The 24,403-nt window shown below is 43.9% G+C and overlaps 1 protein-coding gene across 1 annotated transcript; it reads right to left on the minus strand.

The window, feature by feature from the left end:
* Positions 1-12,806: 12,806 nt before the first annotated feature.
* Positions 12,807-15,282, minus strand: LOC115112725 (nuclear factor 7, brain-like). The gene is made up of 6 exons (XM_029639747.2): positions 14,851-15,282; positions 14,538-14,636; positions 14,196-14,426; positions 14,073-14,095; positions 13,862-13,980; positions 12,807-13,545 (listed from the first exon to the last, which is right to left on the minus strand). Exons 1-6 carry the CDS (start codon positions 15,280-15,282, stop codon positions 12,980-12,982), a joined length of 1,470 nt encoding a protein of 489 aa, XP_029495607.1. The 3' UTR covers positions 12,807-12,979.
* Positions 15,283-24,403: the final 9,121 nt, after the last annotated feature.

Here is a 24,403-nt window from a genome sequence, read left to right on the forward strand (position 1 = left end):
ATGGAGAACCACCAGCAGCATGCTCTGTTAAAAAGTACAAACATTCATCAACCAATGTCTCAGACGCTTATTTGGAATTCATTGGACATGTACCATCAGAAACATCTGACTGTGGGAGATCATAAAACAAGTACCTATTGAAGCACAAATGAAGAGGAAGTGGTGCTGGTTAGGCCACACTAGTTAGGCTACACTAAGAAGAAACGTGCATCACCAAACTAGACTCTTACCTTTAGCCCACAAGTTAAACGCATGAGAGAAAGGCCCATGACCACTTTCATGTACACCTCCACCTGCATCTTCACAGAGCAAGAAATTAAGACTGAGCCATTTATATGGCAACAATAACAAGGGCAGAAAGGATTGGAAGCAGTTCGGCAATGACCTATGTTCCGCAAGGAACTTAGAAGCACTAGCCAAGTGAAGTAAGTGTGACTTACCTGTGCACAGAGGGAGCAGCAGAAGCAGGACCAGGTAGGCTCTCATTGTTGCTCTCAGCAGAGGAGTTCTCTTAGCAATAGAGAAGTCTTGAGGTTGGAAGTCTGACATGACAGGTCGAGAGCACCCCTGCTTTTATACTGTGTCATGTGCTCAAGACAGGAACACATACACCCACGCAGTCACATGCACTCAAACAGATGCGGCGGACACACATTGTATGTGAAGGGTTGGATGAGAGGGGGGGTAGATTTCAGGATTAAAGAATGGTGTCTAAAATGTGCTCCATGTAAGGACATGGTGTCTTATTTCATCACATGACTGTTGCATTATCCGTTGGGGGCTTGGAGCACTATAATAAGACTTCACCACTGTTGGTTGGCCTAGCTCATTGTTGACAAGCAACACTTTGTTAATAACTATCGTGAACTAACATTAACTACGTATAGATCATGAATATAACTATTTATAACTGTTGATAATACATTGTAGGACATACAGTATGGATATTAGTAATACATTAGCAAATATGTTTCGATAGAATAACCAGTGGTAATCTATGAAAACTCATCACCCACAGCATTAACTAAGGGGCGGCAGGTAGCCTAGCGGTTAAGAGTGTTGGGCCAGTAACCGAAAGGTCACTGGTTCGAATCCCAGAGCCAGCAAGGTGAAAAAATCTGCCCGTTCTGCCCTTGAGCAAGGCAGTTAACCCCCAACAACAACTGCTCCCGGGGCACTTCTCTGATTCAGAGAGGGTTGGGTTAAATGGGTTGGGTTAAAGACACATTTCAGTTGAATGCATTCAGATGGGCAACTGACTTGGTTTTCCCTTCCACTGACCCTTTGGTAGGGCATATCTTCAGCAGCTCAGAATTGTGACCACTCACACAGGGAAAGAACTAGGGCAACAATGGCTCTTTAAATATGTCATTGAATGTATAGATTTTATGGGGTTGTAGAAGTTCACGTCATAGTCCAGACACACGCTCCCCCTCCTGAGTGTCCTCTTCAGAGTGAGGCGGGTCCAGGGCATGGTACAGGCGCTGTACTGGCCCCCATCCCTCAGGGCCATTGGACCAGAACCCGTTTGAGAGAGAGAAAGAGCCATGAGGACGCAGTGTTGAGGTTCAGAGTCACTGGGGCTGGATGGAAACACAAACACAGGTATGCTATACAATTGACATTTTAAAGTGTGGTACTCGAAAAATGTCTATTGATCTGTTAATGATAAATTTGCTCTGGTCTTGTACTCACTGTATTTCACCTTCTCTCATGTCTTGAACCTCAGGTTGCCCAGGTGTTGGGCCATGTCTATCAGTGCCCCTAATACAGGCTTTGGATCCTGCAGTGTACAATTGGCCCTTGTGTAATTATAACGTGGACATAAATAACCTTTCCTTTAGCCGATACTGCGCCACCTTTTTTTATACATGAGGTGAAATCCTCGGGACTAATCTAAAACTCACACAGGTTCGTTAAAAGTGGGGCATGGGAACAAACAGGCCAGGTATAATACAAACATGTAATTTATTCACAAGGACTACTCATACTACTATTTAACCACTTTTTTTGTTGGCACAAAACTACCTTACATACTTCCATTCATTTGTATGGGTTACCTTCAGACGAGTCCTGTGGCACTTGTGGGGAGAACACCATCGAGTTCGTGAGAGTCTCATCTCTCCATAGAGTGGTCATATTAGTTTTGTAGGGGAAACCATTCGGACGCTACAGACGTTTTCGGGATGTCTCATGGTCTGACAAACACCATCCGCCATAGATGCGGAAAATAGCATCTCTAGCTTAAACGTTCTTCTTTTGCTCGATGAAGGCCAATGCAGAATTCAACTGTCTCGTCTCCGCTGACCTCCTGAAATCCTTTCTTCTCTCGCGTCTCTCTCATCGTTGCAGACCTCCAACCAGAATAGAAGAGTTGCTGTTTTGCTCGGCCTTCCACACTTCCTGAGGGAGGATCCATCCAACTTCATCAAGATCTGTCAGGTGTTTGTGTAACTACTATACGTTATCAGTTTTCTGTTTAGGCAGACACAGCCCTGATTTTTCCCTCTCATAAGTGAATAAGCTTTATGTCAACATTGGTAAATAATTTAGCTTATTCTAACAATACAATATGTATTGGAACTAATCTACTCAGGGCTATGTGTACATTAGTAATTGGTTATTTTTGTGTTACGCTGTAGCCCACTGACCCAGAAGAGCAGAACACAAAGGGGGTTGAACATCGGTGTACTAATCAGGACTGTAGATGGTGGAGAAGATGCGCTTTTGATCCGAAAGTAAGTGCTTCTCTCACTCTTTCCCTCTCTCCTCAAACACACACACTCTCTCACACAGTCACTCTCTCGCACTAATACACACTATCTCTCTCATCCTCGCGCTCTCTCTCGCCGTCTGTCTCACTTCTAACCAGAATAGAAGAGCTGCTCTTTTACTCGGCCGTCCACAATTCCTGGCGCAGGATCCATCCAATGTATTCATGTGTGTAATCTGTATCTGTTTATCTCTCTCTCACTCCCCATCACTCTCCCAGGCTCTCTCTCTAACCCTAACCCTCTCTCTCACTCCCCATCACTCTCCCAGGCTCTCTCTCTAACCCTAAACCTCTCTCTCACTCCCCATCACTCTCCCAGGCTCTCTCTCTAACCCTAACCCTCTCTCTCACTCCCCATCACTCTCCCAGGCTCTCTCTCTAACCCTAACCCTCTCTCTCACTCCCCATCACTCTCCCAGGCTCTCTCTCTAACCCTAAACCTCTCTCTCACTCCCCATCACTCTCCCAGGCTCTCTCTCTAACCCTAAACCTCTCTCTCACTCCCCATCACTCTCCCAGGCTCTCTCTCTAACCCTAAACCTCTCTCTCTCTCACTCCCCATCACTCTCCCAGGCTCTCTCTCTAACCCTAACCCTCTCTCTCACTCCCCATCACTCTCCCAGGCTCTCTCTCTAACCCTAAACCTCTCTCTCACTCCCCATCACTCTCCCAGGCTCTCTCTCTAACCCTAACCCTCTCTCTCACTCCCCATCACTCTCCCAGGCTCTCTCTCTAACCCTAACCCTCTCTCTTTCATTCCATTTCTGTGTATTTCTGTTATAATGTGATTACATGAATGAATTATATTTTGAAGTCAATCATGTTGCTTCGAGTCAAACTTGCGATTGATGGCATCAGGAGAGTTACCATTGAAAGTCTGCCAGAGACTGTGGAAGAACTGCAGTCAATACTGAAGAGCAAGCTCGATTTGGAAGGTGACGTCGTACTTTAATTCGAAGATCCGTTATTTGAAAATGAGCAACCCTGAAGGTAATGCTTAAGACGTCACCTGACTCTGAGCTTTCAGACAGCGGCACTTTGGACACTGGCAGTATTTAGTTGTTATCAGACTCTCTCTCACCTTCCTACCGTGCACAGCAGTGGCCCGAGCCATGTATCTACCCCACCTTTAACGATGATGTTGAATTGAAGCTCAGACATGGAAATGAGGATTATGGAGTGGATCCCTTTTGCCAGTCTCCAAGAATATGAAGACAGAAATTCTTGACAAAGTAGCAGGTGTCATGTTTGACGTCAACCCATTCCCATCACAAATACAAGTCGAAGGTGTTGCCAAAGCTCTGGTGGAGAAACACCCATGCCTGAAAAAGCCAGGGCCATTTATGCGGATGGTCTGCCTGGAAATTCAGCCTGAACTTCAATATGGGAACTATTGTCAGACGTTGCACATAACAGGATGTCCTGAGCTTACGGTGAATTGTAACGAGAGGTCAAGGGTTGATGGCAAAGACAAAATAACGTTTTTTTTTTTAAATAAACAAGCGATCAGAGGTGAATTTCTGGCCAGATATTCCTCAAGCAAAAACAACAAACACTCTTAGAAGAGGAGAGAAACCGTTTGCTAGAGGTGAAAAAGACAAAGCGGATGAACTGCTGATGGGAAACACGTTTGCCCTACTGAGAAAGGACATCATTCAGGATGAGCCACTTGCATCTGATGTGAACAGAGAGAAAGGTAGACGAGTGTCCCCCTTTTCAAACGGGCTGTAGCGTTACAATCCCTTCCCAACAATTTGTACAGTTTGTTGCATATATAGTATGATAACTATTTCTTCACATTTTGCTCTATAAATGTCAATGCAGAATTCAACCACCTTGTCTCCGCTGACCTCAATAAATCCTTCCTCGCTGGACAAGCCCAGATTTCCTGGAGTTGTATAGAGCACGGGCTTCAACAAATGGCCCAACATCATAGTATTATACGTTCTCTTGATCAGAACACAAGTGTCTCTCTACCCCCAACCCCCCTCTCTCTCTCTCGCTAATACACACACACTTTTTCTCTCTCTCATGCTGTCTCCCTCACTAACACCCACTCTCTCACTAACACCCTCTCTCTCACTAACACCCTCTCTTTCATCATTTCAGAGCTCCAACCAGAATAGAAGAGCTGCTGTTTAACTTGGCCTTCCACACTTCCTGAGGGAGGATACATCCAACTTCATCAAGATCTGTCAGGTTTATGTGTAACTTCTATAAGTCCTTGGTTTTCTCTTTGGGCACACACAGGCCTGATTTTGCAATCTCACACTCCTTGCTTGCTGTCCAATACGTAAGGTAATTAATAAGTGAATACATTTCATCTCCACATTGGTAATTCATTTAGCGTATTCTAACAACACGATAAGTGTTGTGACTAATATACTCAGGGCTATGTGTACATTAGTAATTGGTTATTTTGTGTTGTCCTGTAGCCCACTCATCCAGAAGAGCAGACCACAAAGGGGGTGAACATCAGAATACTAATTGTGACTGAAAATGGTGGAGAAAATGTATTCTTCAAGGAAATCATCTACGATGTAGTGATCTTAGCACACCGTCCTCCCAGAGCTGCGGTACGTCCCCAACGCCTTTGCCGTTATGATGGGTCTTCTCTATGCCCTATACCATAAAGTATATCTTCAGATGCCATCATGAGCCTCGGTATAGACAGCTGCTCTGCATGGGTTCATGGCCTGTGGAACAAGTTGTGCCAGTGTACTGTTTAAGGACTCCTGATTGAACAGAAAGACTGTATAGTTACACACACCTGACAGATATTGATGTAGTTGGATGGATCCTAAAAACGGACTCATCCTTTTTTGACCATCCACAGCATTATGGACATCTGCTGTTGCTATAGAGAACTTCACTGCGCGTTTAAACGGAGCGCGTTCTTGTTCATACTCCTTATTTTGAAAATGGTTAAGTACTCCAAAAGTACAAACGCTATCAACAATCTTTTTACAAGCTAAGTTGAGTCAGTTTGTGTGTCAATATTGGTTTGGTGTTTGTAGCTGTAACGGTCCAAGAGCATTGGCATATCCAAATAACTCCCATTGAAATTTAACTTTTGTGGAAATGTATTTATAGTTTTTTTTATTTTGAGCTTTTATGCTAACTTAAAAACGGTTTCAGTTCAAAAACTATACACAATATATACAGTGCCTTGCGAAAGTATTCGGCCCCCTTGAACTTTGCGACCTTTTGCCACATTTCAGGCTTCAAACATAAAGATATAAAACTGTATTTTTTTGTGAAGAATCAACAACAAGTGGGACACAATCATGAAGTGGAACGACATTTATTGGATATTTCAAACTTTTTTAACAAATCAAAAACTGAAAAATTGGGCGTGCAAAATTATTCAGCCCCCTTAAGTTAATACTTTGTAGCGCCACCTTTTGCTGCGATTACAGCTGTAAGTCGCTTGGGGTATGTCTCTATCAGTTTTGCACATCGAGAGACTGACATTTTTTCCCATTCCTCCTTGCAAAACAGCTCGAGCTCAGTGAGGTTGGATGGAGAGCATTTGTGAACAGCAGTTTTCAGTTCTTTCCACAGATTCCCGATTAGATTCAGGTCTGGACTTTGACTTGGCCATTCTAACACCTGGATATGTTTATTTTTGAACCATTCCATTGTAGATTTTGCTTTATGTTTTGGATCATTGTCTTGTTGGAAGACAAATCTCTGTCCCAGTCTCAGGTCTTTTGCAGACTCCATCAGGTTTTCTTCCAGAATGGTCCTGTATTTGGCTCCATCCATCTTCCCATCAATTTTAACCATCTTCCCTGTCCCTGCTGAAGAAAAACAGGCCCAAACCATGATGCTGCCACCACCATGTTTGACTGTGGGGATGGTGTGTTCATGGTGATGAGCTGTGTTGCTTTTACGCCAAACATAACGTTTTGCATTGTTGCCAAAAAGTTCAATTTTGGTTTCATCTGACCAGAGCACCTTCTTCCACATGTTTGGTGTGTCTCCCAGGTGGCTTGTGGCAAACTTTAAGCGACACTTTTTATGGATATCTTTAAGAAATGGCTTTCTTCTTGCCACTCTTCCATAAAGGCCAGATTTGTGCAATATACGACTGATTGTTGTCCTATGGACAGAGTGTCCCACCTCAGCTGTAGATCTCTGCAGTTTATCCAGAGTGATCATGGGCCTCTTGGCTGCATCTCTGATCAGTCTTCTCCTTGTATGAGCTGAAAGTTTAGAGGGACGGCCAGGTCTTGGTAGATTTGCAGTGGTCTGATACTCCTTCCATTTCAGTATTATCGCTTGCACAGTGCTCCTTGGGATGTTTAAAGCTTGGGAAATCTTTTTGTATCCAAATCCGGCTTTAAACTTCTTCACAACAGTATCTCGGACCTGCCTGGTGTGTTCCTTGTTCTTCATGATGCTCTCTGCGCTTTTAACGGACCTCTGAGACTATCACAGTCCAGGTGCATTTATACGGAGACTTGATTACTCACAGGTGGATTATATTTATCATCATTAGTCATTTAGGTCAACATTGGATCATTCAGAGATCCTCACTGAACTTCTGCTGCACTGAAAGTAAAGGGGCTGAATAATTTTGCACGCCCAATTTTTCAGTTTTTGATTTGTTAAAAAAGTTTGAAATATCCAATAAATGTCGTTCCACTTCATGATTGTGTCCCACTTGTTGTTGATTCTTCACAAAAAAATACAGTTTTATATCTTTAAGTTTGAAGCCTGAAATGTGGCAAAAGGTCGCAAAGTTCAAGGGGGCCGAATACTTTCGCAAGGCACTGTATATATATATATATATCTATATATACAAAAGTATGTGGACACCCCTTCAACTTAGGGGATTCGGCTATTTCAGCCACACCCGTTACTGACAGCTGTATAAAATTGAGCATACAGCCATGCAATCTCCATAGACAAACATTGGCAGTAGAATGGCCTTACTGAAGATCTCAGTGACTTTCAATGTGGCACCGTCATGGGATGCCACCTTTCCAACAACTCAGTTTGTCAAATCTTTGCCCTGCTAGAGAAGCCCCGGGCAACTGTAAGTGCTGTTATTGTGAAGTGGAAATGTCTAGGAGCAAGAATGGCTCAGCCGCAAAGTGGTAGGCCACACAAGCTCACAGAATGAGACTGCAGAGTGCTGAAGCGCGTAATGCGTAAAAATGGTCTGTCCTTGGTTGCAACACTCATGACCGAGTTCCAAACTGCCCCTGGAAGAAACGTCAGCACAATAACTGTTCGTTGGGAGCTTCATGAAATGGGTTTCCATGGCCGAGCAGCCGCACACAAACCTAAGATCCCCGATTTGGTGGAGGAAAAATGGTCTGGGGCTGTTTTTCATTGTTCGGGCTCGGCCCCTTATTAAGGGGAATCTTAATGCTACAGCATACAATGACACTCTAGACAATTCTGTGCTTCCAACTTTTTGCCAACTGTTTGGGGAAGGTCCTTTCCTGTTTCAGCATGACAATGCCCCCGTGCACAAAGCGAGGTCAATACAGAAATGGCTTGTCGAGATCGGTGTGGGAAAACTTGACTGGCCTGCACAGAGCCCTGGCCTTAACCCCATCGAACACCTTTTAATGAATTTCTGACCTCACTAAAGCTCTTATTCCAACATCTAGTGGAAAGCCTTCCAAGAAGAGTGGAGGCTGTTTTAGCAGCAAAGGGGGGGACCAACTCCATATTAATGCCCATGATTTTTAAATGAGATGTTTGACGAGCAGGTGTCCACATACTTTTGGTCATGTAATGCAGTATCAAAAAGCTGCATACCAGCACACTATTCCAGACCGTTCTGTTTAATCAGAACAGACCGGTTTTATTGGATCATCCACATTCCTGCTGTTCCCAAGAACTCTTACATTTAGATGATCCAGCCGATCCACCCCCTTTGTTTATTCTCCTTATATTGTCTTTTGTAGCTGTGCTCTCTAGCAAGTAACAGAAGAGCATGTTGAACTGTGAATTACCGAATAAGACATCATGCTTATAACGTTTTAAAAGTAACATGTTTCATTTGGAACGCCATGGTAAAGATGTACTCTCATTGGTCAGTTTACTAGGTACACCCATCTATTACCGCGTCGGACCCCCTTTGCCTCCAGAACAGAGTCTTCGGGGGAATGGATTCTTCAAGGTGTGGCATTCAAACGTTGCTCAGTTGGTATCAAGAGACCTAACGTGTACCAGGAAAACATTCCCCACACCAGTACACCACCACCACCAGCCTGTACCGTTGACACCAAGGCAGGATGGGGCCATCGACTCATGCTGCTTACGCCAAATCTTGACTCTGCCATCAACAAGAAAGTCAGACCAGGCAATGTTTTTCCACTATTAAACTGTCCAGAGTTGGTGATCATGTGCCCACTGGAGCTGCTTCTTCTTGTTTTTAGCTGATAGGAGTGGAACCCGGTGTGGTCGTCTGTTGGATCTTTTTTGTTTGTCGCGTCATTCTTGTTAAACCGCAGACACTGTTGTGCATGAAAGGCCCAGGAGGCCGGCCGTTTCTGAGATACTGGAACTGGCGTGCCTGGCCCCGACGATCATATCACACTCAAAGTAGCTTAGGTCACTCGTTTTGCCTATTCTAACATTCAATCGAACAGTAACGGAATACCTCAACGCCTGTCTGCCTGCTTTATATAGCCATCTGACTCACTGTCTGTAGGAGTGAACCATGTTCATGAACTGGGTGGTGTACCTAATAAACTGGCCATTGAGTTACAATATATAACATTTTGTTGGTAGCAAGAATTTTGTATAATAATTTAAAATGGATTGTTGAATCAATCGTTGTTTTGTATATCAGTTCATAAACCAAGTGCCATGGGATTGGACAATCGAAGATGTCTTCCCAACTTTTTTGTAACCTGTGTGGCGCAGCTGTCAGTGTATTTGTCCTCAAATGGAATGGGTACATGTTTTTATTCATGCCAATTTTAACCATAGTATTTATTGTAATATGTGACCGATTGGTCGATTCAGTCTTATGTAGCAACATTTGAAATTGTGTTTTTTACATTGGATAAAAGTAGTCTTCAGACGCCCTGATTTTTCCACATTTTGCTACTTTACGGCCTTATTCTAAAATGGAAAAACAGCTATTTTCAGGTCTTTCAGTTCAATCGGGTTCAAGTACAGCCTGTGGTTGGGCCACTCAAGGACATTCAGAGACTTGTCCCGAAGCCACTCCTGAGTTGTCATGGCTGTGTGCTAAGGGCCGTTGTCCTGAACCTTCGCCCCAGTCTGAGGTCCTGAGTGCTCTGAAGAATGTTTTCATCAAGGATCTCTGTGTACTTCTGCTTCGTTCATCTCTATCTCAATCCTGACTAGTCTCCCAGTCACTGCCGCTGAAAAACATGGTGGTGCCAGGTTTCATCCAGACATGACGCTTGGTATTCAGGCCAAAGAGTTCAATCTTGGTTTCATCAGACCAGAGAACCTTGTTTCTCATGGTCTGAGAGTCTTTTAGGTGCCTTTCGGCAAACTCCAAGTGGGCTATCATGTACATTTTACTGAGAACTGCCTTCCGTCTGGTCACTGTACCATGAAGGCCTGATTGGTGGAGTGCTGCAGAGATGGTTGTCCTTCTGGAAGTGTCTCCCATCTCCATAGAGGAACTCTGGAGCTCTGTCAGAGTGACCATCGGGTTCTTAATCACCTCCCTGACGAAGGCCCTTCTCCCCCGATTGTTCAGTTTGGCCGGGTGGCCAGCTCTAGGAAGAATACTGGTGGTTCCAAACTTCTTCCATTTAAGAATGATGGAGGCCACTGTGCTCTTGGGGACCTTCAATGCTGTAGACATTTTTTGGTACCCTTCCCCAGATCTGTACCTTGACACAATTCTGTCTCTGCACGCTACAGACAATTCCTTCGACCTCATGGCTTGGTTTTTGCTCTGACATGCACTGTCAACTGTGAGACCTTATATAGACAGATTTGTGCCTTTCCAAATAATTTCCAATCAATAGAATTTACCACAGCTGCTCCAATCAAATTGTTGAAACATCTCAAGGATGATCAATGGAAGCAGGATGCACCTTAGCTCAATTTCGAGTCTTATAGCAAAGGGTCTGAATACTGATGTAAAAAGGTATTTCAGATTTTTCTAAAAACCTGTTTGTCATTGTGGGGTATGTGTGTAGATTGATGAGGACATTCTTTTCATAAATTTTAGAATAAAGATGTAACGTAGCAAAATGTAGAAAAAGTCAAGGGGTTTGAACATTTGCTGAATGTACTGTATCATACACTACAGTCGTGGCCAAACGTTTTGAGAATTATATTAATTTCATGAAGTCTGCTGCCTCAGTTTGTATGATGGCAATTTGCATATACTCCATGTTATGTTATGAAGAGTGACGAATTGCAAAGTCCTATTTGACATGCAAATTAACTGAATCCCCCAAAAACATTTCTACTGCATTTCAGCCCTGCCACAAAAGGACCAGCTGACATCATGTCAGTGATTCTCTCGTTAACACAGGTGTGAGTGTTGACGAGGACAAGGCTGGAGATCATTCTGTCATGGTGATTGAGTTCAAATAACAGACTGGAACCTTCAAAAGGAGGATGGTGCTTGGAATCATTGTTCTTCCTCTGTCAAACATGGTTACCTGCAAGGAAACATGTGCCGTCATCATTGCTTTGCACAAAAAGAGCTTCACAGGCAAGGATATTGCTGCCAGTAAGATTGCACCTAAATCAACCATTTATCAGATCATCAAGAACTTCAAGGAGAGCGGTTCAATTGTTGTGAAGAAGGCTTCAGGGCACCCAAGAAAGTCCAGCAAGCGCCAGGACCATCTCCGAAAGTTGATTCAGCTGCGGGATCGGGGCACCACCAGTACAGAGCTTGCTCAGGAATGGCAGCAGAAGGTGTGAGTGCATTCTGTATGCACAGTGAGGCGAAGACTTTTAGAGGATGGCCTGGTGTCAAGAAGGGCAGCAAAAAAGCCACTTCTCTCCAGGAAAAACATCAAGGACAGAATGATATTCTGCAAAAGGTACAGGGATTGGACTGCTGAGGACTGGGGTAGTCATTTTCTCTGATGAATCCCCGTTCCAATTGTTTGGGGCAAAAAAGCTTGTCCGGAGAAGACAAGGTGAGCGCTACCATCAGTCCTGTGTCATGCCAACAGTAAAGCATCCTGAGACCATTCATGTGTTGGGTTGCTTCTCAGCCAAGGGAGTGGGCTCACTCACAATTTTGCCTTAGAACACAGCCATGAATAAAGAATGGTACCAACACATCTTCCCGAGAGCAACTTCTCCCAACCATCCAGGAACAGTTTGGTGACAGGCAATGCCCTTTCCAGCATGATGGAGCACCTTGCCATGAGGCAAAAGTGATATCTAAGTGGCTCGGGGAACAAAACATTGATATTTTGGGGCCATGGCCAGGAAACTCCCCAGGCCTTAATCCCATTGAGAACTTGTGGTCAATCCTCAAGAGGCGGGTGGACAAACAAAAACCCACAAATTCTGACAAACTCCAAGCATTGATTATGCAAGAATGGGCTGCCATCAGTCAAGATGTGGCCCAGAAGTTAATTGACAGCATGCCAGTGCGGATTACAGAGGTCTTGAAAAAGAAGGGTCAACACTGCAAATATTGACTCTTTGCATCAACAATAAAAGCCTTTGACACTTATGAAATGCTTGTAATTATACTTCAGTATTCCATAGTAACATCTGACAAAAATATCTAAAGACACTGAAGCAGCAAACTTTGTGGAAATTAATATTTGTGTCGTTCTCAAAACTTTTGGCCACAACTGTACATTCTTCGAAAAAAGGTGTTATCTAGAACCAAAAAGGTTCTTCAGCTGTCCCTATAGGAAAGCCCTTTGAAGAACCTCTTTTGGTTCCAGGTAAAACCCTTTTAGATTTAATCTAGAACCCTTTCCACAAAAGTTCTACATGGAACCCGAAATAGTTTTACCTGGAACCAAAAAGGGAACCCTTTTGGAACTATTTTTTTCTAACTGTAATTTTATTGAACATACCACCAAAAAGTAGGGAATTCATGACACATTCTCTCAATAAATTAATTAACAGGAAAGTGCCCCAGACAAAGTTTCGGAATACACATTGGTGTCACAGACATCACTGTCACCACTAGAGTCACTGTGACAGACTTTACCAAGACAGACACTTCGGTGAGTGATCGTAAAGTAGTATCACCAGAAAATATCCTTAGTGAGCAGGTGTCACAGTCACAAACACCTTCTCAGGGCAGATACTCAGTACTCCAGGGTTAGTGCCATCGGAGTTAAGGCAGGGAGAGAAGTAGGGGAACAGTCTCTCTGTGAACCTCTGTTCGAACATATAGATGAGTGACATGTCACTGGAGTCATAGAAGGACAGCTCTCCTTTCTCATAGTCCAACTTGACCCTGACGTTCTGGGGTTTCCTACTCAGGACCAAAGGGGTACCCAGGGGGGAGGTTCCAGCGCTATACTCCTCCCCGTTCCACAGCCCCATCGCCCAGATCCCACCCTCTGGGCTGACCATCACATTGCCCTTCCTGGCCACACCCTCTTTGGCCACTCCCAGGGTCCAGGCCTTCTTAGGCCCCACCTCCACCTCCCAGCTGTGAATGCCTGAGTAGAAGCCTTCAGAGCCCAGCACGCTCACTGAGTTGTCGAATCGCTCCGCGTTATCAGGCACAGGCTGGGACGATCGTCTGTCACTCACCTCCAGGAGGACCCCAGAGATCAGTAGATCAGGGTGGGCTGAATTCACATCCAGGGTCACAGGGGCTGAGACAGAGGGAGTGGACAGGTTAGTTGGACACCAGGTCAGATACATGGATGTTATGGCTGTATGAACAGAACATGAGTCAGCAGTTTGTCATTCAGGAATCAGAACATTCATCTGTTTTATTGTCAGTAATCAGACTAGCTCAGAACGGTGACATTTTATTGTTACTTCAGTCGTGATTCATGGCATGAATGACTGACACTGGAGCCTGGATATTGTACTATAATGTTTAGTAACTGATCATTTCACTGCGTCATTGAAGCAAGTCAATGACCTCAAATGCGTGGACAGTTGCTTATAAAACTTTGTACTCACTGTATTGCACCATCTCTTGCATTTTCTTCCAGACCTTGAACCTCAGGTTTCCCAAGTGTTGGGCCACGTCTATCAGTGCCCCCGATACAGGCTCTGGATCCTGCAATGTATACTTGGCCCTGAAATGACAGTCAGTACAGACATTGCATGATAATAGTGTTGGTGACTGATCAGATACTTGACTATTGATTATCATTGTAATGTTGCATACCTGTCTTTCAAGTCCTTGTACATCTGAAACAAGAACACATGTGGACCTCAGTACAGAACAATATATTTGATTGAGAAAGCCTCAGTACATTGAACAGTTGTGACATGCAAAATAAAGTGTGACCTGTAGAAACGAGATGTCATCGGTCTTCATCTTGGTCTGTATGTCTGAGATCCTCCCTGGGAGTGAGGTCATGTTGCTGGCAAGACGGGTGATCCTCTCGGTCAGTAACCCTGTCTTCATCCCTTCCTCCTGTTTCAAAGCTGCCAGTCTGGCCTCCTCCTCAACTCTCAGGAACTGGTGGAGGTTCGCAAACTCACTCTTGATCTGTCCTGCTGTGGTTTGGGCCTGGGTCTGGAAGATGGAACAGTAGAGTAAGATAGATATCGCATAGGTACATGTCTATGTAATATCTTTGTAATAGGCCTATCTTTGTAATATTGTGGAATTTAGCTAGCGACATACCTTGATGTATTGTGCTGCACACTTTCTTGTGACTCTCGCTTGCTTTATGTCCAGTTCCAGTTTCTCGGGAAGGTTGTAGATCAATGAAGTGATTTCCCTCTGGGTAGATAATGGAAGAGAGTGGGGATAGTGGTGGAGAAGTAGGGAGGGGTAACAGTAGAAAAATGATGGATCGAAGTAAAAAATACTTTTGGTTGGTAGATTTGGTTTCTCAGCTATCCTGTACTGGTACTTTTATCTAATACCAAATGCAACTCGGTTAGCAAGAGGAAAAGACTGCAAGTAGATCTGTCTTCCAGCTGTAGCACAGTACCTTACGCCATTGCGCTTCCTCTTTCACTGGCTGGTGTTTATGCTTGACATGCCGCTCAGTCTCCACACACACAGCACAAACAAGTTCCTCACATTCCTCACAGAAAAACCTGAGCTTCTTATTATGTCTGGCGCACACCACAAGACCCACTGCTCTCCCCCCACTCCCCTTCTTCTCTTCTCCCTGCAGGTAGGCCTCCACTATGTTCCTCAGTTTCATATTAGACATTGCGGGCTGGATATTGTCTATGGAATTCCTTCCCCTGCAGACTGGGCACTCGCGCTGCTTTTGTTGAATCCTTGTTGGTGTTTCCAGGCAGCTGCGGCAGAAGCTGTGTTGACATTTCAGATTCACTGGGTCCTGGAAGAACTCAAAGCAGATGGGACAGCTGAGCCTTTCCTCCATAGCTGCTGTAGGTCCCTGCTGGGTCATCCTCTTCCTCAGATGAAGTTAGGTAAAGGCCAATCTCTTCAGAGTACAGTATGAAATAGCGACTGTACATGTGTACATGTGTCATTACAACCGCGTCCTTTATCCCTTTCTATTCCTGTTCTCCAACCCACTACAGGGAAGTTAGGTTTAAATTGCTATCTAATACAATTCAGGCCCTACCTGTGATCAAAGTTTATCCAGCTTATCCGGTTCATTCCAGGACAGATGGCAATTAAGTAATTCCTTTGGCACATGTTGTTGTATCTCAAGTACTGTTACTACCTCAGTCTTTCAACAACAAAAACCCAACAGAAACAGCCAAGCTGTCATATATAAAATATACAAAGTACACCGCAGTTTAGATGCAGTCTTGAAGGAACGTTTGATGAAAATACGGTTTTAGGACTTATTATGTTATGAGACGTATCAAAACAATAACTGATTTGGCATTGATGTGCTAACAGCCTCAGCCATAATTGCCAGTCTGACACATTGTCAAATCAACTTCAAAAAGCTCATACTTTTTAAGAGGTGATTCTGGTCTGTTGTGATTGGCTATAAATGCCATGAATTTTTAGAGTAGAAGCAGCTAAATAATTTTGTCAACCCAGCTCCATCTGAACTGCAACCCGACATAACAGGTAGCTTCACATGTTAGCAGACTCTCAGCTGGTGACTATTACATATACTGCATATATATATATATATATATATATATAAACACAATATGCAACCATTTCAAAATGTTTACTGAGTTACAGTTCATATAAGGAAATCAGTCAATTGAAATAAATTCATTAGGCCCTAATCTATGGATTTCCCATGACTGGACAGGGGTGCAGCCATGGGTGGGCCTGGGATGGCAGCTTATCGTAGAGAAATGGATGTTCTCCGGCAACAGCTCTGGTGGGCATTCCTGCAGTCAGCATGCCAATTGCACACTCGCTACAAAAACATGAGACATCAGTGGTGTTGTGTGACAAAACTGCACATTTTAAAGTGGCCTCTTATTGTCCCCCAGCACAAGGTGCACCTGTGTAATTATCATGCTGTTTAATTAGCTTCTTGATATGCCACGTCTCTCAGGTGGATGGATTATCTTGGCAAAGAAGAAATACTAATTTACAAATTTGAGTGAAATATGCCTTTTGTGCGTATGGAACATTTCTGGGGCCTTTTATTTCAGCTCATGAAACATGGGACCACCACTTTACGTGTTGAGTTTACAATTTTCTTCCGCTGTAATAAATTGTATGCCATTTAGCAGACGCTTTTATCCAAAGCGACTTCAGTCATGCTTGCATACTCTTTACATACGGGTTGGCTCACAGAGATACCAACTGACACTGACATTGTCCATCATGTATCAGCAATACCAAGGTGCCATAGCATTACTTCAAAAAGTATAAATAGATCTGAATATAACTTGGTGTCGCTGACATTCAGTTGTGAAAGCTATCAAACGGGGGGTGGTAAAGGACTGCTATATGGTTGCTGTATTGTAAGTCAATCACAAGGGATGATGACTGGGGCTCATACAGGTAACTGCCAAAATAAAGGAAACACCAATCGTGCCACCACGAGCCAGAACAGCTTCAACGCACCTTGGCGTTGATTCTGCAGGTTTCTGGAACTCTATCGGAGGGATGCGGCACCTTTCTTTCATGACAAATTCAATCATTTTGGTGTTTTGTTGACGGTGGTGACTCTAGACTGTGACGTCCATTGCATATGTTTTACATCGTTTTCATGCTCATCAAACTACTCAGTGACCACTCGTGCCTTGTGGATGGGGGCATTGGCATGGTAGCCAAAATAATGGCACACTTGTGTGGAAGCACCTGCTTTCAATATTATTTTATCCCTCATTTAAGTTTCCATTATTTTGGTAGTTATCTGTATTTAAGAGGCTATTAAGTTAATATGGATTATTTGGCAGATGAAATCCCTCGCTACTTTTTAGGGCACAGCTCTAGGCAGACAAGAGAGCATCTAATCAAATAAACTTTTTTACAAAATACTGTGTCTAGTCACATCTCTCTTTTAAATAGGATACCTAAACGTTTCTGATGCAATCTATCACAGGCTCTTTCTTCCTCTGTCTGTCTTCCAACTACTCTTTTTTCTTTATCTCTCACCCACAATTCTTATTTTCCCTTCTCTGCCACTGAAACCTAATTGTACCCAAATGTTCCATTCCACCCCTGAGCAATTTCTCTGTCCCCAACTGCTCCAGATACAAAGGCTTTTGTCAAACTTTGTGTCTGTTGATTCCACTACCACTGGAATGGTAATTTAATTTCTCTTTGGTAGTATTAGGGATCTATTAGGGTGAGGTTCATCCTTTCTCTTCAGATCATTTGGCATAAATCGTTCCGACGGAGATACTTATAGAACCTTGTTGTGGGACACAGGAGAATGGAGTAGGCATTACGCTGACAATATCTTGATACAGTGGACGATCAGACAGACGCATTGATGAGTCTATGCCTGAGAGGACTCCTATTGGAGACCACAGGGTATGTTCTGGCCTCGTTTAAAGTCTAAAAAAAGATCACGCAACTCTCTCAACTAAGTGTGAATTCTGCAATGTAACACAGATCAAGGCCTAATTATTCCCCCCATACCCGCCTGCTCTCATCTACTCTCCCTCCCTCTCTTTCCTTTGTTCTCTTCTCTTTCCCTGCGTTCCCCATCACAGGAGTCCTGTTCCCTAATACCAGCCCTCAGTAGTGAAAAAGGCTGCACTTCTGTAAGGGGACTGAAATAGTGAAGCCTGTGGTTCATCATAATTGATGGAGGTGGCTGTGATAGGACTTATAGGTCTTATATAAATCCCACACCCTGTTGAGTGAGAGACTGAGCGAGGACCTGTGAAACACGAAATGACTGACTAGGTGTTGGGATTTGAGATAAAAATGTTCATATGAGGTGACAGAATAGAACTTTTATTTGAGGGTATTTTCATACATATATTATTTACCGTTTAGAAATTAGCACTTTATATATCTAAGCCCCCCACCCTTTTGTAGATGTCATAGGTTTTTGGACACATTTCACTCATAGTGTATTAAAGTAGTCGAAAGTCCCATATTCCTTGCACACAATGACTACAAACTTGTTGGATGCATTTGCAGCTTGATTTGGTTGTGTTTCAGATGATGTATCGTTCAATAATAAGTGAATGGGGGAGAAGGTATTGTGTTATTTTGGAGTCATTTTTATTGTAAGAATAGAAGATGGTTGTGAACACCTTTACATGAATGAATGACCGTTACAGACGGACAAAGACCACCCGTTATTTATCCAGGTAAGTTTTTACTGAGAACACGTTCTCATTTAAAGCAACAACCTGGGGAATAGTTACAGGGGATGAAAGAGCCAATTGTAAACTGGGGATTATTAGGTGACCGTAATGGTTTGAGGGCCAGATTGGGAAATTAGCCAGGACACCGGGGTTAACAACCCTACTCTTACAATAAGTGCCATAGGATCTTTAATGACCTCAGACAGTCAGGACACCCATTTAAATTCCCCCTACACAGGGCAGTGTCCCCAATATTTATTTTAGACAAGAGGAAAGAGTGCCTCCTACTGGCCCTCCAACACCACTTCCAGCAGCATCTGGTCTCCCATCCAGGGACTGACCAGGACCAACCCTGCTTAGCTTCAGAAGCAAGCCAGCAGTGGTATGCAGGGTGGTATGCTGCATTGGTTGTGGTGAGAGGTTAGCAGGCCATTTTGTAGCCTCTGTAACATTCTCACTCATCCTTATTCATGAATCGTTCGTGATTTGTCTTAATCATTGCATTATCTGGATTTATTTATAAATGTTCAGAAACATCTGATCTACTAGATCATTAGAAGAACATTACTCCAGTCATTCACCATTCAGTTCCTATTGGAACTTCATTCAAATTCATTCAACTGGTTTGTAGAGTCACACGCTTGATGTAGTCATTGCAGGCTAGGAATATGGGACCAAATACTACTTTGACTACTTTATTCTTACACTATAAGTGAAATTTGTCCAAATACTTATGACATCTTCAAATGGGGGGACTAGATCTATGAAGTGCTTTCATTTCTAAATGGCAAATCAGATATGTACCGTATGAAAATACCCTCAAATAAAGTGACTGTCACCTTATATAAAAATATATACATGCAACAGCATGTGTACACGTACATACTGTTGGATTCTAGCTTGAAATATACTTATTCATGTTGCCATACTAGAACATATTGGTTACTTTGCATGTATAATGAAGGTATATGTTGGGGTCAATGGAGGGTGGATAATAGCTATGTGTATGGAAAGTAACTGAGTGAGACAATGGGGGGAGGCAGGGAGTATTTGTTACTGTTAAATCTCATGGATCCTATGGAGGGAGGCAAAGGGCAACAGTCTGGTTTCAGTCACTGATAAAGTAGGACAGCCGTGGATTAGGGAGGAGCGAGGAATTCAGCCCGAGGTCAGGTCAGATGAAGTGAGAAGGAACAGTCCTATCCCACACACATTTCCACACCCACGAAGGTTCTAGCCTGAGGCAGGGCCATGACTACACCAGTAAGAGGAAACCAATTAAGTTCCTGACTTAGCAACAGAGACGTATTGGCTGTCTAGATGGGCAAGGACTTGACTCCGCCTAGTAGGAGGGTATAAATATATGTGCTTGTGTAAACATGTCTTTGTCTTTGCACCTGTTTGACCCAGTGGGTGAATAAACATACTTTTTCCTAGTCATCCGTTTGAGTTTTTAGTCTGTTACTTTAGAACCTAACAATCCGCAGTGGAGTGTATCTCTCTCGCTCGCTCTCTCTGATATCATGATGTCAGCAGTACTAACTGAAGAGTGATGTACAGCCTAATACTTGTGTACTGTGGGATGGCCTCCACCTCAGTAGTCCCAGCACCCGATATCGTCACACCATAAGCTCCAGCTCCTTAATCAACACCTGTCAACATAGAAACAATCAATCTGAAATGCACTGTTAGCAGCACAGCTACAAAGTTAAGCTACAATCAGCAACCGCTGAGTGTGCGTGTGTGTGTGTGTGTGCAATTGTGAAAGTATGTGCCTCTGTGTTTTAGCTGACGTGTGGGTCTGGGGGAAAATGGTGAAAAATGGAGTGGAGAATGATGGAGTGGAGCTTTCTTCCATACAGTAGGCAGGAGACAGAAACATTGCTCATGTGGGAGAGATGGGGAACAGTGAATAGATCTCCTGGCCACACTGGGCAGTCTCAGTACTGAACCACCAAGAGGGAGGACTAATGGAGAGTTTTAGGGGGAGAACTGCTACTGTATGTGGTCTTTTGAAATGTTTGCTCCGTTTCTCCTCTGAATCATTGACGCATGTCTGCCCTTGACAAGCTAACACATGCTGTTTGGGGGTATCTACTGAGCTGATCATGTCATGTCCCCCACTCACCTTTGAAGCCATAACTGCTTCGTTGAGTTCATTTGCAGTTATGTATTGGCATATCCAGCTGTCTTCAAAGCAAGTTATTTCAATTACATCTATTACTTTTGTGTTGATGCTTTGAATCCCCTCGGTTTCAGAGTTTAATGTAACTTGTTATTGTTCATAAGTTTTCACTGCTGGAGCAATAATGAGAATCTGAGTTCGACATGTTCTTCTGGGAGGCTTTGTACTTTATGTTAGGTGATGGGAGAGGCTACATGAATGACTGGATGAATACATTGTAAATACATTGTAAATCTGGTGCTTTATGTACTCATGGGATGCAGGCTCCATTACTGTAAAATATTCCACTGAGACACTGGGTTTGGGGTGTGACTGCACAATTAAACTGCTACCAATCTCAGTCCCTGTTCTTTGAAGGACTGCAGCCAACCAACCAGTAGAACACACTTATCTCCGAGGGCCAACTTATACACAACCTCTCTGTCAGATATCCCCACTAGCGATTCATCACTAAGCAACCCCACCAACCAAATGCTGTGTACACTGTGCTTTCCCCATCCTACTGAACCCTCCCCCCCACACACACACACACACACACACACACACGGGGAAAAAAAGATTTTCAAAGCAATAAAGAAGAGTTTGATAATATTAATACATCTGAATCCAATTGGATCCAGACCCAAATACCTGGCCCTTTGCCACTTTTCTGTGGACATGCGCAGCCAGCATTTCGATAGAATATTAGCCCAATACGTAATGTTTAATACTCTCAGGAGCCCAGTAATAGAACTGGCATTAAGTGAAAGGTTGTTTTCTTTCTCAGCCTGTGAATCTAGCTAGAAGGTTATAAACATGTTGAAATGAATTGTGGCCATGGGTGAGAGGACGGGCAGGACGCTGACTAATAGATGGACATTTCTAATGTCTGGGGGAAAGGAGAGAAAAACAATGAAGAGAATTTCAATAGCAGCTCACGCCCGAACCGCAAACCCCGGGATCTTATGAACAGTGTCCATGAATAATTCACAGTGAATTATTAGGTCATATTTTATTGAAAAGCGTTAAGTTTAGCCAAGACTGGGCTATGTATCATCCACAGTTGCCAGGGTTGAGAGCCATGAAGTGGAGCAGAACTGGCCGCTGGGAACAAAGTGTAATAAAGCTTTGATGCATGGCTGTTGCTCTACCAGTTGTTGGTTTTGATACAGTACATACAGTACAGTTCATAGAAGGATCAGTTCCCACATTACACAGTCACATAGCTTCAGATAAGTAATATGTGTCTATGGCAGTAAGAAACAGGTGTTTGACATGATAAGACGTACGTCTCCATGGCCTGGGGTGGTCTAGAGGTTCAGTTACGTACGTCTCCATGGCCTGGGGGGGTCTAGAGGTTCAGTTCCGTACCTCTCCATGGCCTGGGTTGGTCTAGAGGTTCAGTTCCGTACCTCTCCATGGCCTGGGGTGGTCTAGAGGTTCAGTTACGTACGTCTCCATGGCCTGGGGGGGGGTCTAGAGGTTCAGTTCTCCATGGCCTGGGGTGGTCTAGAGGTTCAGTTCCGTACGTCTCCATGGCCTGGGGTGGTCTAGAGGTTCAGTTCCGTACGTCTCCATGGCCTGGGGTGGTCTAGAGGTTCAGTTCCGTACGTCTCCATGGCCTGGGGTGGTCTAGAGGTTCAGTTCCGTACGTCTCCATGGCCTGGGGTGGTCTAGAGGTTCAGTTCCGTACGTCTCCATGGCCTGGGGTGGTCTGGAGGTTCAGTTACGTACGTCTCCATGACCTGGGGTGGTCTAGAGGTTCAGTTACGTACGTCTCCATGGCCTGGGGTGGTCTAGAGGTTCAGTTCCGTATGTCTCCATGGCCTGGGGTGGTCTATCACCACCTTCCGGAGACACCTGAAACCCCACCTCTTTAAGGAATACCTAGGATAGGATAAAGTAATCCTTCTCCCCTCCCCCCCTTAAAAGACCTAGATGCACTATTGTAAAGTGGCTGTTCCACTGGATGTCATAAGGTGAAAGCACTGGGGGATAAGAGCGTCTGCTAAATGACTTAAATGTAAATGTAAATGTCTAGAGGTTCAGTTCCGTACGTCTCCATGGCCTGGGGTGGTCTAGAGGTTCAGTTACGTACGTCTCCATGGCCTGGGGTGGTCTAGAGGTTCAGTTATGTACGTCTCCATGGCCTGGGGTGGTCTAGAGGTTCAGTTACGTACGTCTCCATGGCCTGGGGTGGTCTAGAGGTTCAGTTCCGTACGTCTCCATGGCCTGGGGTGGTCTAGAGGTTCAGTTCCGTACGTCTCCATGGCCTGGGGTGGTCTAGAGGTTCAGTTCCGTACGTCTCCCTGGGGTGGTCTAGAGGTTCAGTTACGTACGTCTCCATGACCTGGGGTGGTCTAGAGGTTCAGTTACGTACGTCTCCATGGCCTGGGGTGGTCTAGAGGTTCAGTTCTGTACGTCTCCATGGCCTGGGGTGGTCTAGAGGTTCAGTTCCGTACGTCTCCATGGCCTGGGGTGGTCTAGAGGTTCAGTTCTGTACGTCTCCATGGCCTGGGGTGGTCTAGAGGTTCAGTTCCGTACGTCTCCATGGCCTGGGGTGGTCTAGAGGTTCAGTTCCGTACGTCTCCCTGGGGTGGTCTAGAGGTTCAGTTACGTTACGTTGTTGAACGTCGCCGATAGAAATGCCGTGAATAGAGGCCGACATGATTCCTTGTTCCACATGTCGGAGAGGCAAGTTTGTTCTACTGTCTGAACATTCCAAAAGGTTTTGTCCTGCTGAATGCGCTCCTGGCGTGTAAAGAGGCATCCTTTCTTTTGCCGCTTTAGCACACATTTAAAAAAACAACAACACTTGATTGATTGATATTGCTGCTAAATAGACATAACCAAAATGTTATTATTTTTCATAACATGGCCATAAACATACTGCGGTATAATTCTCGAAAGGCCTTTCTGGTAAAAAATAGTTATAAATTGCTGGGGTGTGCTCACTTTTGAGGACACAAGCTCAAGTACATTGTACAAATATTATGAACATTTCAAAAAGTGGGCAAAAGAGCTTGAAATTACAAATGATTTTCTAAATGTAGTACAAATCGAATTATAACTATGAGAATTTCACCTTTCTCTTGACTGTATAATACATATGATCATACTTAGCGACAGTACAATATTGGCACCATTTCATATAACTGACGACAGATACCTTTCACCTAAACCTCCACTGAGCGGCGCAAAGACACCATTCAAATATCTGCAGACTCGTTACAACTTCAGCTTTAAGCACACCGGGATTTCATCCATCTGTGACCAAAAGGAAATGGTCTCGTTTCAATCCTCTGAAATCATTTTGTATTTTTTCATGTTGAGATCTCGAAATCCGTCTGAGAATATCACAGCAAGATGAAACCACACCTGTTGGATTCGCTAGACTGTCACCTTTCATATGCCGTTTCCAAGGCTGAGCCCCTGCTTAATGCCAGCCAAAAATAGAGCCCTCAGCGTAGCCTGGCAAAAGTTAACCCAGCACAGGACACAGAAATATCTTTGGGGTTGTTTATTCTGAAGACTGTCCCTGGTAATGGAAACAGAATCCATTGGAAAGTTATTTTAATCAATTTAAAATAGACTAAAATAATAAGGAATTACTTTACTGTCTCAGCTAACCTGCTTACTGAATACGCTTG

This window comes from Oncorhynchus nerka, linkage group LG28, assembly GCF_034236695.1.
Source record: "Oncorhynchus nerka isolate Pitt River linkage group LG28, Oner_Uvic_2.0, whole genome shotgun sequence".
NCBI classification, from domain to species: domain Eukaryota; kingdom Metazoa; phylum Chordata; class Actinopteri; order Salmoniformes; family Salmonidae; genus Oncorhynchus; species Oncorhynchus nerka.